Source organism: Macaca thibetana, chromosome 9, assembly GCF_024542745.1.
Source record: "Macaca thibetana thibetana isolate TM-01 chromosome 9, ASM2454274v1, whole genome shotgun sequence".
Classification (NCBI taxonomy): Eukaryota; Metazoa; Chordata; class Mammalia; order Primates; family Cercopithecidae; genus Macaca; species Macaca thibetana.
Window position 1 is genome coordinate 92,252,410 of NC_065586.1, and position 16,675 is coordinate 92,269,084.

Sequence of the window (16,675 nt, forward strand, 5' to 3'; positions counted from 1 at the left end):
TGTTTGTCAATAATACATTTAAATAAAAACTTTGAAACAATATCTTTTTTTTTTTTTTTTTTTTTGAGACAGGGTCTCACTCTGTCACCCAGGCCGGAGTACAGTGGCATGATCTCGACTCACTAAAGCCTCAACCTTCCTGGCTCAAGTGATCCTCCCACCTCAGCCTCCTGAGTAGCTGGAACTACAGGCATGTGCCACCATGCCTGGCTAATTTTTTGTACTTTTTGTAGAGACAGGGTTTCGCCACGTTGCCCAGACTGGTCTCAAACTCCTGAGCTCAAGGGCTCTGCCCACGTCGGCCTCCCAGAGTACTGGGATTCCAGGCATGAGCTACTATGCCCGGCCAACAATATCTAATTGGTCAAAAAAATATATAATCATAGATCCCCAAAATACACTCGTTTATAGTAAATATAGGAAATTGTTTAATTATCAAATTTTAAATTGTGGTAAAACACACATAATGTAAAATTCACCATTTCACCCATTTCAAAGTGTACAACTCAGTGGCATTTAGTAAATTCACAATATTGTGCAACCACCACCACTAGCTAGTTCCAGAATATTTTCATCACCCCTAAATAAAACCCCAGACCCATGAAGCAGTCATTACCAATTTCAAAGCAGATTTTTGAAATAATTTACTTTTGAGGTATTTTCGTGAAAGCGTTTGTTTTCCTTATGCTAAGAGCTTGTTAACAGAATTGACCCTAATAGGTAGCATCGGGTATATTAAGCTCAGTTATCTAAGATTGGTTTGGCAACTGTGACGATCTTTGAGTGTGAAGATGATGTGAAATCAGAAGTCCTGCCACGGTAAAAAAGGGAACTTTGACCCTGAACATGCTGTAAAGATCATCTAAAAGCCAAAATCATCATATATATATATATAGGTAGAGAGTTCATTTTTTTCAATGATTTTATATTACATTTGCCATTTTCTTTTTTGAAATTATAGTTCTTATGTTTGTATGTGATTCTCATAGTTATTTACACTAAAATGAAATACTCTTTCCCTCCTGGTATGTTCAATATTGAGTAGGGACATTAATACACTTTTTATGCTTAAAAAATTATTTTTCATACTGAAGCTTTTTATACTTTGAACCAAGTAAGGTTGTAAAATGAAGGGGTAAAAAATGGAATGGGGTTGGGGGTCATTTCACTCTAGGTATGAGCTCAGACTCTCTTGTCTTCTACTCCAAGCACCCTTGGTCATAGCCTCCCTCTGGGGAACTCCCGTTTACTTAGGTGTGGTCTCCCACCTCTGGCCTTTCCCCGCTTCTTATCACCATGTTCCTGAACAACGTTCCATTTATCCAACTAGATTATTGATCGGACCACCTCTGTGGGTGGGTAGGAGAGCTCTCTGCCCCCTTGGTCTGAGTTGGTTATCAGATAAATGAGTCCTGCGTGAGTGCTAGTGACAGATAATGACTCAGTGCCTGAGCCTATTGCACTTAATGATGTTTAATTTTGAACAGAACATTGAGACACTGCGGTATCCCACATAGATGCCTTTCTAACAACACAATCCAGGGCACCAGGGAAACACAGACCAGGAGGGAGGGGGCATTCATTGAGCTCTTACTCCCCAGTATATAGAGGTACCGTTCTAATATCCCTGCTTTGTGTTATATATTATTGAGATATTATTATTCCCATTATTCAGATGAAAAACCTGAGGCTAAAAGGGATTAAATGATCTTCTCAAAGACCACGAGCTGGTAAGTGCAGAGCAAATGTTCAAATCCACGTCTGCCTGATTCTTTCTTTTCAGTAAGACAAAAACAGCTTCCAGGGGCACCTCTTAAAATACCACGTTGGTGCTGTGTGCTTGGTCTGCATATAAGACCAGCTCTGCTCTTCATAATTATAACTCACTCTCAGATTACATGAACGATTGTGGGAGCATTCTTTGCAAAATATATAGCAGTAGGATATCAGACATGCCTGAGTCAGTGTGGAATTCAAGTTTGGGCCTGAAACACACAATTGCCTGAAATACTGACAGCAGGAATCCTCAGAAGGCTTTCTGACTAGTAAGTGACTGCTTTTTTAATTTTAAAACAAATGTCTATGAAAAGCAAAGAACACAGACAAAGCCTGAATGTTACATTGGCCAGTAAATTACACAGGCAGACATGGAGGGGTCATTCTAGAGCTTGAACAGGTGACCTGGCCTCCCTGGGCCTCAGGTTTCTCACCTGTGGAATAAAGGGGCTGGAGAGGTGTCCTTTCAGCCCTTGCAAGGCAAATCTCTGTGCTTCTCCATGGAAGCCTGTGTCTCTGCACATTGTAGAAGCAGGCAAGGCCCGAGTCCTCATGGAACCCCGACCAGCACTGGCTACATAATTTCTGGGGCCCAATGTCAAATGAAAATGCAGGGCCCCTTGGTCAAAATTGTTAAGAATTTCAGGACTGCAACAGCAGAGCATTAAACCAAGCACAAGCTCTGAGCACAGGACCCTATGCAACTGTACGGCCACACGCCCAGGAACCTAGCGGACCTGTGCTGTGTGTTCCCTACAATGTGTGAAGGAAGGGAATCTGGAGTAGGTCTGGGGCCCCCAGCCAGCGTGGGAGGCGGGGATGCTCCTGGGGTAATGAGAGCCTTCCTTAGGAAACTGGCCAACAGAGAAGTGTGGCTCAGCAAGCAGTCACCACATGTCCCTCAGGCTGGCTTCTTTGTCTTGCTTTTGAAATAAGCATTGAAATAGCCATGCTGGACTGAGGGAAACGGTCTGTTTGGAGGCCTAAACCATAGTGCTGCAAAAGGGTCATGAAAACATCACGTTAAAAAATAAGGCTGCAGGTGTAGCTTCCAGTGGACTCCCTTTCGGAAGGGAGGTGAAGGCAGGAGAGGTAGGAAAAGGTGGTGAGATAAGGAGGAGGAGGGGCTTGTGGGGAGGGCTCTTTATGCAGGAACAGACAGCCCTCAGCTGTGGAACAAAGCACAGGGAGGAAGGAGGTGAAGTCAGACTTTCTTGCTCATTGCTAGATGGAGACAAATACGCCGGTAATGAGGAGGCTCGACACACAGTCAAGAGGAGCAACCTGCTGAGAGGGTTTCCACTGCAGCAGCCAACCCCAGTGTCCAGTGTCAGCCCAACATAAAAGCCGCTTCCCTACAGCCGTGCTGGGGAACCCTGAGGTCATGTGGGACCTAGAGGATGGCAGCCAGCGTCACACTTCAGGGTTCTCTGCTCCCTTGATCTGGAGCAGGGACTTGGGTGGAGGCTGGAATTCCACCCCATCAGCAGGTGAGGCCCATTTCTGGAGCAACAGGTGAATCATACTCTTAATTCCTAATAATGTGCGTGGTTCCTAGGGGCCTAGGAAGCCCAGCATAAACGTGGAATGAAAAACCTAAGGCTGTCTTTGAGCGTTTAAACCTCAACATCTGACAGAGCAAACACAGAGAAGCAAGGTCACCCTAAAGAAGCAGAATGTCCCCAAATCTATGAGATTTAAGGGGGACCTGATGGAATGTAATCACCAATCCAGAGACACAGGGTGTCCAATGGGAGGCAGTTGCGGTACCTCCCTGACCTCCATTCTGCAGAGATGGAGTCTTGGTTAGGTGGACTTAAAAGGCTTCCTTAGTGAGGCTGTATCTACAGTGGGCAAAAGCACCGCAGCCCTGCAAGCCTGCAGGCAGGATTACCCAAGAGCCTTGAGCATCTGACATTACAACAGAGAGCACAGGCTCTTCTGAGCACAGGACCCTGGGTCCCTCACATAGACCTCCTCTCATCGTTCCCAATATGCAGAACAATCACACAAAGCATTTCCTGAGATCCAGATGCAATCAAAACCAATTTAAAGAGTTATTTTGGAGAGGGGCAGGGGAGACATAGAAATGCTCAATAGAGCTGGAAAAAAAGTCTTCAATGAAAAGACTGAACCCCTAAAACCTACCCATCAGTTTCAAAAAAATATATACACACTGGCCACAGGGAGACCAGACAAGACAGGGTGAATCCTGCTCCAGAAACTCACCCAGCTCATGGAAGAATTATTCCAAATACATGCCTCTTGGACACTGCCACCGAATTTTCATATATAACCAGGAAGATTAAAGGATGGACAAGCAAACGGATTTCATCTCTCCTCCACCAGCTGCTTTGTCTTTTATCCAATGTCTTCAGGCAACGTATTCTGCTACAGGACAAGCACAGTGTGTGCACCTCTGTCCAGAATTTGGCCTTATTATTATTATTGTTATTGAGACATGGTCTCATTCTTTCACCAGGCTGTAGTGCAGTGGCACGATCTTGGCTCATTGCAACCTCAGCCTCCTGGGCCATCCTCCCATCTCAGCCTCCTAAGTAGCTGGGACTACAGACACATGCCACCAGACTGTTAATTTTTTTTTTTTGGTAGAGATGGGTGTCTTGTTATGTTGACCCGGCTGGTCTTGAACTTCTGGCTCCAAGCAATCCTCCTGCCTCAGCCTCCTAAGGTGCTGGGATTACAGGCATGACTCACTATACCCAGCCAGAATTTGACCACTGGATCAGACTCACCAGCCCTTGAATTTCTTAATGGCTGTGTTATCACATAATATGCTTTTTACCTCAACATTAAGAATTTCCACTCAAGATTTGCTCAGTCTACTTGAAGAAGTGGAAACAGACTATTTATTCCAAGATGATCTTATGTCTGGAAATCTTTTCCTACTCTCACTTTTCTACCCAGGAGAGAGCAACTTATACCTCAGTGGTGCATATAGTTCATGGGATCTAGTTTTGTTTGACACAACTTTTTAAAAGGAACAACAAATTGAAATGCAGGCCTAAGGATTTATTGCCCCTCCTCTAGGCACTCCCTCACCCAAACCATCCCAGACAGGAAACCCAGTGTGATGTGAGCGAAGACCACAACAATGGCAAAGATGTGTATTGCCTATTCTGAACTTTAAATACATATTGTCACTATAAGCAAATAGAAATGAATATTTGCTTACTGTTCTGAAGAGAACATTCTACTTAGTCTGACTCGGGGTTTCTCAGCAGTGGCACTATGGACATTTTGGGCCAGCTGATTCTTTGTTGTGGAGACTGCCCTGTACAATGTAGGATGTTTAGCAGCATCCTTGGGGGCTAACTACTAGTGTCTGTAACACTCCCCAGTTGTGACAACCAAATGTTCCCTAGGAGACAAAATTGTCCCTGATGGAGAACCATTGATCGAAATGATCCAACTGTATCTTGCGGGAGGCTGGGGAAGAATGCTTCTGTGGAGTCTATTAAGAAGCCAAAGAAAGCCAAGTGTTTTCATTTCCCTAGAACAAGCTATCCTTTAATTTCTGTCTCCCTTTTTTTCTTACTCATGTAAGGCCTTATTTGAAAATGAACCAAACTGATAAATTCTCCAAAGAACAGATGGGGTTAAATCATCTGTAGGGAGAAAACAAGAGCTCATCTGTAAACATGTGCCTGAAGAGTTTGGCACAAGCCCAGTGCCCTTCAATCCAGTAATCTAGGAGGCAGGGCTGGAAAATAACTGTGATTTCGTCCTTGGAAACCTAATTGATTGTATCATAGTCCATTTGGAAACATGTTATGTGAAGAGAAAGGTGTGGTTCAGCCATGGTACACAATCATTGGGTCCAGAAGAGAGGTTCCTCGGACATGTGGACTCTGGTTTAGGGTTTTCCTGACATAGCCATGCCCGGAGTGGGTGAGGAAGTTGCCTTGCGTTTTCTTGACTGATGACTCTGAAGTCCACTCGCACTAAGCCAGTTTCTGGCAACGTGGCTCCCATGCGGCTTGCCCACAGGAAGAAAGAACCCTTTCCAGCTGCTCTGGGTAGTCCATCAATCGGTATGGTGCAAGATGGCCCAGTTGAGTGGCCTCTCAGCCAACAGGAAGCAGGTAGGCAGTGTGAGGAGGATGGGAAACCGAACTGTCCAGGAAGTGGATCTAATCTCCACCACTAGATGCTGTGCCTCCTGACTGCAGCTCCCCACTCTGCTTGCCACCCCAATTAAAAGGAGTTGGAACCACATACATGAAGAAGAAGAGAGATAGCAGATGGCCACTCAGCATGGGTGGGTTGAGGTACTGGTGGTTGTGTTTGCTTTTTATTGACTTGGTGTACTGACTAAGTGGCAAATACTCTTCTGGGAACTTCAGTCCATGTTGTCTCACTTGGTCTTCACACAAGCCTGTGAGGAAGGCATCTCTAGTTTCGTTTGACAGCTGGGAAAACTGAGGTGCAGAGAAACTGAATGGCTTCAGGATTTATAGCTAGTAACTGGCCATTAGAATCAGCCCTGTTGGGCCCCAATGACATGGTCCTTCTAAATGTATCAAGAAATATTTCCTGAAAGTCCTGAGATAAAATGATAGCCTTTGAGAATGTAACATATGTCAAACGTGGTCTCTGTGCTTAAAGGATCATAGCATCAGAACTGAGAGGGACTTTGGGAAATGTTCTCATTTTGTAGTTTGAACCAAACAAACGTAGGGTACATGGGGGAGCTGAGAACCTATCCTGGATGTTGTAGAAGAAAAGGAAAGAAAAGGCATATATGGAAAAGCCATAAAGAAAACCTGCAGGGTGTGGTAGGTGAGTGGGTGTCAGTTGAGGTGGAGAGGGAAGGGTGAGTCAGTGTGAGGGCTGATGAGGATACCATCGACCAAAACAGGGAGGATCTGAGAGGCAGCTAGTTGTGGAAAGGTGAAAAGAAGGTGAATTTGTTTCTGAAGAACTGAACCAGAAAAATCAAGGAACTAAAAATTCTAGTTGAAAACTCCAAGCCCTGAGAAGAGAAGGCATGTCTCAGAATCCATCAAATAGGGTCTCAGTGAGACCCCTACCAGGAAGACCCAGACACCCACGGTAGGGCTCTGTCATGCTTAACATTATTAGTCACTTAGATGAAGGCAGAGAAGGAATGTTTGTCACATCTGCAGTCCATGCAAAGCCAAGTGTCACAGATGTCAGAATCAATAGACAAAATAGTCAACATAGCTAGAAAGAAGAAATTGAACCAACATGAAACTTATCAGGGATCAATGGAAAGTCCCTGTTTATCTTCAGAAAATCAATTATACAGCTATAGAATTAGAATAACAACAGTAATGATATTAATAGCTACTATTTTAAAAATCCAATAATCACTATATGCCAGTTGCTTCACAGAAAAATTTGTTTAAACCTTACAATAGCCCTATGACGTTGGTACTGTTATTATTGTCTTTATCTTACAAGTGAGGAAACCAAGGAGATTAGGCAATCTTGCCTAAAATCACATAAACCTTGATTTTTCTAACGGAAAAATGCCATACTCTTTAACCAATAAGATAACTGGGGAGACCCAATTTGACCACACTTGTGTCAAAGACCTTTTCTAGTTGTAAAAATGGGCAGGTACGTGTTTGTTTATGCTACAAAGAAAAATACACAAGCACAGATGATGAGTCAATTGGGAGATTATTAAAAACTAAACATTTCATTTTCAAGTTAGTTTTACTAATTTGAAAAGGGATATTTGCAAAGTGATTCAGGATTGTAAATTTTGAAATGTTCCCCTAGAAGGGTGAAATTTTTATGATCATAGGAATGTTTACTGTGGAACGATTGAGAACCCAGGTCTAGCCGGGTTTCTGATGATATCTTTACCTCATACAATTAAGGGAAAATCATGGCTAGGAATCAACTAAGAGACTCTGAGTGTCTATGGACTCCAACTAACAGAGAAGCCTACTGTAGCAGTGCCTCGGTGGGAGCAAAAACATGAGAATCTGTGCTCACACCTCTCTGTGGTCACAAGCAACTTAGCCATCTCGCCTATCTCTATTCTGATACAGCAGAAACTCTCAAGGTGATGACCCATCCCCAAATGGGTTCATCTAGAACATTCCCTTTCTCCTTCATTTTGAGAATTCCTTGTCTCCTTCCAATCCTGCATGACCTCCTTTCCTTGGATGACTCTGCTTCCCCTCACCTTCTAGTAATTCCTTCTTCTCTACTTTCTTTTCAGTCCTGGGAATATACTCCCTGGATCAAGGTCATTCCTTTCAGTTCCCTGGATGAACACTCACTGTCTTTCTATTTTTGTGGCTAAGAATTTGAGCAAATTCTCACCTAAGCCTAAGAGTATAAACATAACTGTCCACTTTTGCTGTCGTCTGGTGCCAAATAATTATGTTGTTAATCAACCTCCAGAATTGATGTCAACCAGTCAGGATAGAGGACACAAATCACAGGAGGCAAGTATTTCATCTATTAACTGCTCAGCATCCCAGCTATCTAATTATGGAAAAGAGTTAAGATGGTGCTTCGAGCCCATTTAATTTACAATTTCATTTCTTTGAAAAGTTCCACGTCAGCAGGGTACATTTTATCACAACGTGATGATTCTATAAAGACAACTGAGTGATCAAGTGGGAAAAAAGTTACTTTTATGTAAGCAGATGAGTGTAGTATATGATTATCCGTGGTATAATTTTGGTTTTCTATTCCATAATCTATGGTTGTATATTGCCCATCAGCTGCTCTGTGATCAAGCTGGACTTTGTCCCAAAGGGAGGAATCATAAAATGATTTAAGTTCTAGCACCTTTACTTAAATTCCCATCTGGATTCCCTGAAAGAGAATACGTCTCTGTATAGTTCTACATTATGATATATGTCTGAAAAAAACATTTGGAATCCTCCTGTTCATTCATTAGTTTCTTTGCCACGTCTTTCTTCCCTCTCTTTCCCTCTTCCTTCTCACTGCTGTGCCCCAAGTCCAGACCTACAGCCCTGGATGCTTGGGTTACTTAAGCGCTCCTCCCTCCCAACAGATCCCTGCCTCCAGTGTCCCTCTCACTCCAACACATCCTACCAGACTCCTTTAAGCCTGCTGTCATGACATCACTAACAGCATAACCTGTTCTCCAACACTCCCTATGGTTAGGGCCCTCACCACCCTTTGCAACCTGGACCCGCCCTATGTGTCCAATTATACCAGGACCTTCAGGTCCTACATGCCCTACTCTATAGTTTCCGCTAGACAGAAAACTTTCCTCACCATCCCACAAATGGACCGTATGTGTGTTAAGCTTTGAGTGACAGCCTCTGTATTTCCTCCCTCCCAGCACATACATGTTTCCTCCAATTCTCCAGTATTTTATAATTTTACCCACCTCTCAAAGCCTACCTCTTAAATTATCTTCTCTATGAAACCTCCTCCTGCTACTCTAATTCTCTTCTTACATTCCTTCAGTCACTTACAGCTTCTATTGTATCATCCCTGCCCCTTATGAGGGTGTAGCTATTTGAGACCAAGGGCAAGAATGAGGTGCCTTCCTGTCCCGTCAGTGCTGATCACACAGCAGAACTCAACAGCATGTTCTTGAAATGGTTGAATGCAGTTGATACTGCTGATCCCAGATCATTGGTGCATATCACATTACCTTTTACCAAGCACCTCCTAGGCATAAGACCTGTATTCTAGTGTGAAGGGCTGTCCCTCTGCCAATTCCAGACTTTCTCTTAAATATTGTCTCAAAAGCTTCAATTCTCTGGCTCCTTGTTATCTGGGATTACTTGTCTGCTACACGTGTCACATCACCCCCTGAACATTTGGCTCAGTTCCGATATGTAGTCAGAATAGAAAACACTCCCTGAATGGAGGGGAACATCACACACCGGGGCCTGTCAGGGAGTTGGGGGCCAGGGGAGGGAGAGCATTAGGAGAAATACTGAATGTAGATGACGGGTTGATGGGTGCAGCAAACCACCATGGGACATGTATACCTATGTAATAAACCTGCACCTTCTGCACATGTACCCCAGAACTTAAAAGTATAATAATAATTTTTAAAAAACTGTTAAAAAATGTGGGGAAAAAACCCCACTCCCTGAACTTTAAAAGTTCCAGTCTCTGAAAGCCATGATGCCATTACAATGAGACAAAAAGACGACCTTCAAAAGCAAAATTTGGGGAAGTTGTCTTTTCCATAGCTCCTTGACTCATGCCTGTGGGGCCGCTTCTGGTTTATTCCTTTTTAAGAGGCTTGTTATAGATCATTGTTACGTTGACATGAGGGTGTTGGAATGACAGATCTAATCCCCCCAAACACACTTGTAATATACACCCACAAAATAAATGAGACAATAAAACAATGAATAACAAATGATTATAGCTATCCTTAAAATTAAATAGTAACCTGCAATAAAATGGGTGAGGACTCAGTTTAGAGAAACCCTTCCTTAGAAAAGTTGGTTGCACTCAGACTCTGAACGTTGACCTTCAGTAGAATCTAAGCCCTTGGTATTTCTGTTTTATTATCTTTCCAGAGCTTCATACTTTATTGTAAGAGGTAGCTAAAGCAAGTCTCTCTTGTTCCTACACATTTCTTTGAGAACTCAGTCCACTTCCCTATAGCAAGTGCCACCCAATGCTTTCCCTAAAAGCTCAGTCCACTTCCCTATAGTAAGTGCCACCCACTGGAAACTAGCAAAGCATTCCAGGATTTCAGTATTTCTGAGATGCCATAAGAGCATTGGGGGAAAAAAAAGGAGATGAAGAAGGGTAAGTATTGGGTGGGGAAAATCTTACCTCAACTTCTGACTGGCGGGGACGGTTATTTTATTAAGCTTGTCCATTCTGTTTGGTAATTGTAAGAGACACGAATAAGTGTCCAGTGGTCACGTCAGCAGTTCCTGGCCCTCCTAAGGAGCAGCATGGTAAGCCTCTGGTCTCAAGGGTTCCGGCCACTCAAGTCTGACTTCTGAGAGTGCAGGCTGCTGGCAAACACCCCTGCTCTAGGGAGAAGTAAAACTTGCCCGAGCACATAGTCAAGTTTCATGTTTCTACATAATCATGTGATCTGGATAGCCAGCCAGCTTGATGATTACTCCACGTTCTGTAAACTTTAATAGTGAAACCTACTGGGCATGCAAATTTCTTTCCAGCTGCTTTCTTTTACAATCAGATTTGTAACAAGGTTGGGACAAGTTTCTGGCTGGTCACTACTTCCTGTTTGTCCCAAACACATCTAGTCTGTTTCCAGCAGGTGCATGCTATAACTGGGAACTTCCTGGGCTCAAGGAAAAGCAGAGTAATCAAGTCCATCTGAACCTCTCTTGGAGACTTTCTGCTTATTTGCATAAAGTCATGGATAAGCTTTTTCTACTTATAGAACCATTATATAAAAATGACATTTTTGTGCTTTTCCCTCCCCGCCCCTGATGCGAGCAATATGTTTAAAAATAAATATTAGGGCGGCAGTGACATGGTGGTAACAGTTTACTCGGAGAATTAGAGTCTCTCTTTTTCTGGAGCTCTATTTAAAATGGGATGGGCAATTCTCTGTTCATCTGCGGGTAGGGATGGGTGACCCAGGAAAGGGGAGATGAACTCTGTCGTAAGATGTGCAGCCTCCTTATTGCCTGGTAGAGTCAGGAGTTACCTTGCCGATAGCCAGATGCTTTCAAACAAACCAGGATGTACCCAAAAGTCAGATGAGAACAAATCTAACAGTTTCACAACAGTGCAATTCCTACATCAGGCCATTCTGAAGTCCTAAAAGCAGAATGCCACTCCCCTCCTTGCATTTGCCTCTTCCTGTCCTGTCCACCGCTTGCTCATCACAGCCAGTGACACGCCAGACACGAGGCCATCTCAAGCTCAGACAGGTGGGGTGAGGTTGGGAGGAGGGAACCATACCTGTAGGGGCTGAACGTATTCAGAGAACTCTACTTCCCTCCTGGAAGACTTGACATTTCCTTCTGCCTAATCTGAAACATGCTGATTTATCTGTTGTTTAAAGAGCAGCCTGCAGTCTAGGGTCAGGGAGGAAGAAAATGGGAGGAACTTTTTGTTCCTGGACATACTTTTTTGCAGCCATCGAGAATGCCCTGCTCACTCTTGTGGAATAAAGTACACATTTCCAACATTTATCAAGGGAACCAGTCTTCTCCTGGGTCAGAAGAATACACAGCAGGACAAAGTAAAGGGCTCTCAGTTACCTCTCCTGTTGTAGACCCAAGATCTGACTGAAGACAGTGGAGAAAGAGGAGAAGACAGAAAAGGGAAAGGAGGTGGAGGAAGAGGAGGAGGAGGAGGAGGAAGAAGCAGAGGAGGAGGAGACAGAGGAGGAGGAGGAGAAGGAAGAGTGGCAATGGCAGAGGTGGAAACCATGGATGGATTTCTTCCCTCCTGTGCCTCTTCTTTGCACAAATGGATGTTCTGTCTTTCTCCAGGTAACCTTGATTATTCACATTCATCACTGCCTATGAATTTCTGGTTTGACCAGATGTTTAGGAGCAGAATCTTCAGAGCTGTTGAAGGGTGGGGCCCTTCTGCTTGGCCAGGCCACTGACTTGGCCAGGCCAGCAAGAGAGCAGACAATGTTGCATGAGAAAAATGCAAGTGTTTGTCTCCTGCCATCATTCATTTTCCCCCATCTGGCTGCTCAATTTTCTTGTAGTGCATCCTGAAGGAGCTCTAGACCCTGCCTCCTGCTCTCCCATAGTTCCTAACTGAAAGAAACAAGTAGACTAGGATGGTAGAGGCACAGACGATGTCATCAAAGATCAGGAAATTCAGGCTTCACTGAATAAGATGATAATAGTCAGCTCGTTCTTTTCTGAATTATTGTAAAATGCACCCCATAAGTCACTTGACTTTTCTCTCCACCAACAACTTTGCTCAACACCTGGCTGACAACTTCATATTTCCCCAGAGAAAAAGACCAGAGGCAAAGGTTACACTTCTGCTTTTTCTTTTTACAGCCACTTGTCTTTCTTCTTTTTACTGTATTTAGTCTAACATGATGAAAATGAGAGACTGTGTTTCCAGACTGGACATTTTGCCCCATGTGAAGTGCAGTGTGACAGCCTAATGTTCCAGGCCTGCCACAACTGCTTTGGCTTCTAAGTTGCTCCATGACTAAATGAAAATTTTAAATTATTTGACTCTAATTTTGAAGTGGGGAAAACCTTTTTTTTTTTCTTTTTGAGACGAAATCTCACTCTGTCACCCAGGCTGGAGTGCAATGGTGCAATCTTGGCTCACTGCAAGCTCCGCCTCCCTGGTTCATGCCATTCTCCTGCCTCAGCCTCCCGAGTAGCTGGGACTACAAACACCCACTACCACGCCTGGCTAATTTTTTGTAGTTTTTAGTAGAGACGGGATTTCACCGTGTTAGCCAGGATGGTCTCAATCTCCAGACTTCATGATTCACCTGCCTCGGCCTCCCAAAGTGCTGGGATTACAGGCGTGAGCCACCGCGCATGGCCAGGGAAAACCTTTTTAAGCAAAACACAAAAAGGAAAAATGCGATAAATCTAGATATATATAAATTTAAGCTTTTATGTGACAAATGCACCATAAATGAAAGTTAAAATACAAATGACAGGCCCCCATAACTGGATAACCAAGAAGGTTAAAGCAAAGATGGAAACTGATGATACCAAGTCTTAGCTGGTAACTTATAAAAGGAATGAGACCACACAACGTGGTTCCACAGCGCACACAGAACAACATACCATGAAAAACCTTCAAGATCGGTCTACATAGCACAGCGGACATAGAAATTAATGAATCACTAGATTCACAGATGAGAAATTGACAATCTCAACCTTAAAGAAAATTTGGAGTGCCTATGCACTGTGGCTAAAAGTATAAGGTGCAATCACTTTGGAAACAGTTTGGTATTTTCCAATAAATTTGATGGCATACATACCTATGACCCAGCATGGATCACAGATGTTGCGGAGCACTCCTAACTGTGTATATCAAAGGCATGTGCTAGAATTTTCACTGAAGCACCATTTCTTTTCTTCTTCTTCTTCTTCTTTTTTTTTTTTTTTTTTTTTTTTTTTTTTGAGACGGAGTCTCGCTCTGTCGCCCAGGCTGGAGTGCAGTGGCGCGATCTCGGCTCACTGCAACCTCCGCCTCCCAGGTCCACGCAATTCTCCTGTCTCAGCCTCCCTAGTAGCTGAGAATACAGTTGCATGCCACCATGCCTGGCTACTTTTTGTATTTTTAGTAGAAATGGGGTTTCACCATATTGGTCAGGCTGGTCTCGAACTCCTGACCTCAGGTAATCCACCGGCCTCAACCTCCCAATGTGCTGGAATTATAGGCATGAGCCACTGCGTCCGGCCTAGTCACTGTGCCCAGCCACTATGTCTGATAGGGGGAAAAAAAGGCCCTGGAAATAATCCAATTGTCCATCAACTGGAGAACAAATAAATTAATTGTGACATCTTTTCATAATGGAATACTATTCAACAATGAAAATGAGTGAACTCCAATTGCATCAGTATGGATAAATAACAAAAATAACTTGAGCAATAAAGGCAAGCTAAAGAAGTGTATACAGCATGATTCCATTTATATTAAGGTTAAAGACATGTAAAACTAAGTAATATGTTATTTAGGATACATATATCTATGGTAAAATGGAGATGGGAATGAAAAATGAGTAAGTCACTAGGGAGCAGGATTGGAGCGAAGGGACATGCAAGGTTTCCAAGCAATTGTAGTATATTTCTTAAGTTGAATGGTGGGTACAAATGTTCATTTTATTGTTACTCTTTATAGCTTATGAATATTGTAGGTATTACATGTTTAACACAAATAAATTTTAAAAGATCTGATCTATCTTTGAACTTGTAATAACAAAAAAAAAAAGAAAGAAAAAGGAAAAAAAAGGAAAAATATCTGGTCTAGAATTATGGGGCAAAAGCAAGATAGCATGCCTAAACCTAAGTCAGATGGTGATGATCCACCATCTCTGTGAGATGATGAGACTTGAGAACAAGAAGACGGATTGTACTGCTTCTTGGGGTTGAGACCCAACCAGCCCTGGTTTTTCTTGGGCTCTTTGCCTTGCATCTGTGGATGACAACTACAACACCATGTTTATTGAATGCTTTCTGTGTTTCCTGTACTATGACGACATTCATTTTACATGTGAAAAAACTGATTGTGAGAGAGGCTAGGTAAACCGGTCTAAAGTTACACCACTCATCAACAGAAAAGCTGGGATTCAAACCCCAGTCTGTTTCCATAGTCTAAGCTACTAATCATAGACTCTGCCATTGCAAGACAGATTTTCTGTTATTCAGCAGACAGCCCTGCTCTTGCATCAGGCACCAACTTAACCATGACCTTGGGCAAGTCTTTTAGTCTCCCTCACCTCAACTTCTTACCTCTAGAGCAAGAGATTCAAAGAGGGGCTTGGGCTCCATCTGACTTGGAATCTGGACACTGCCAACGTGCATAGAAACTGGTTAGTGCCAGTGGAAATATTCACAGAATATTTAGAAGACAAGTCTTGACTTCTGTTTACTAGACTGCTTCCCAAAGAAGGGCTTAGTGGCTGTGGCAGTTTACAGTGCCTTGGAGGGAGTCCAAGTCCTCACTGGAACTGGAAAGTCAGGCACAGTTCACTATCTTCTCTGCTACCCCACTCACTGATGGCTTTTCCCTTGCCAGGGCCAGTTTAGGCAAACTGCCACAGGAAGTTGGCAAGGTGTGATGTTGGTGCCATGCAATCTGGTTCTATGCAGAACTATAACCTATTTCCAAGAGGCTCAGCTTCACAACAACTCTATGGGGGCAAAGGGTACTATGGTCATTCCCATTTTATGATGTGAAGTCTGATCCTCAGAATGGGTGACAAAACTTACTCAAGGCCGCCCGTCTTCTTGACATCTGAGCTAGGACCTTTCGCCCCCAAACCATTCACCCACCTTTCCTTTCTTGTGCTGGCCCCCTTTCTCAGGGTTGGGACAGGGATGCATCCTACAGCAACCACAGACCCAGTAGCTTTCTCATACATGCGGGCCAAAGTGGCAGGAGCTTGCGGATGGACAGGCCCGTGCCTGGTTTTCTCAGCCAGTGCCAGTGAAGGGCCAGAGGGAAAAAGGTTGGGAGGAAGCTAAGGAGCCTGGGTAAACCAGTGGAGGAAACAGCAGGAGAGACAAGGGAAAGGCAAAGACAGACAAGGAAGCATGGCAGATGCTGGCAGTGGTTTTTCTGTTCTTCTTTTTTGTGGAGACAAGTGGTAGAAAGGGAGAAAGAAGGAAGAAGAGAAGACATCTGAGACTTGAGCAAATGGGCAAAGGCCCTTTTAGGCTCAAGGTTTTACTTTCTGTGAGACAAATTGGTTCCCTATTTTATCTTTTCAGTAAACTCAACATTCTATACATCAGATTGGCATGGAGTGCGTATCTGTTTTGTTAGGAGAATGGCTCAGATGAAAACACCATTTACTCATTGCATCCAGCCAAGCCTCTATTGGCAAGAACATTACAATAGCCTAATATTGGGATGGACAACTCCTGGCCTGTGCATCATCTTTACCTCCTCCTTTGCCTTCTGTCCTCAGAGCCAATCTGCCAACAAGATTCTCTTTGGAAGTATTTCCACATTTACCCTGCTCTCACTATAGCCCAGGCCCCCACTTGGTTCACTGATCAGCCTCTTGCTATTTCTTGGTAGTGAGATCCAGCCCTAATCTCATCCCCATGCCTCCAGCTGCTGACCCTTCTTAAGGACCTCAGAGGAATTTCCTTTCTTCTAGAACCAAGTACCAATGTCATTCATGCCTCACTGTGACTGAATCTCCTCAATGGTGCATCTTATTCCTCACTAATTCCCAGCAGGTGACCATCCTTTTAGTCAGACAGGTCATCAAACACTCCTTTCTCCTCAT

At 43.6% G+C, this 16,675-nt stretch overlaps 1 protein-coding gene across 1 annotated transcript in view; it reads right to left on the minus strand.

Moving 5' to 3' along the window:
• Window positions 1–10,818, minus strand: part of BLNK (B cell linker) — an 80,084-nt gene extending 69,266 nt beyond the window's left edge. The window contains exon 1 of the mRNA XM_050802907.1: window positions 10,564–10,818. Coding sequence (XP_050658864.1) covers window positions 10,564–10,610 — 47 coding nt within the window. The 5' untranslated portion in view covers window positions 10,611–10,818. The remainder of the gene's footprint in view (window positions 1–10,563) is intronic.
• Between the last annotated feature and the right edge of the window lie 5,857 nt (window positions 10,819–16,675).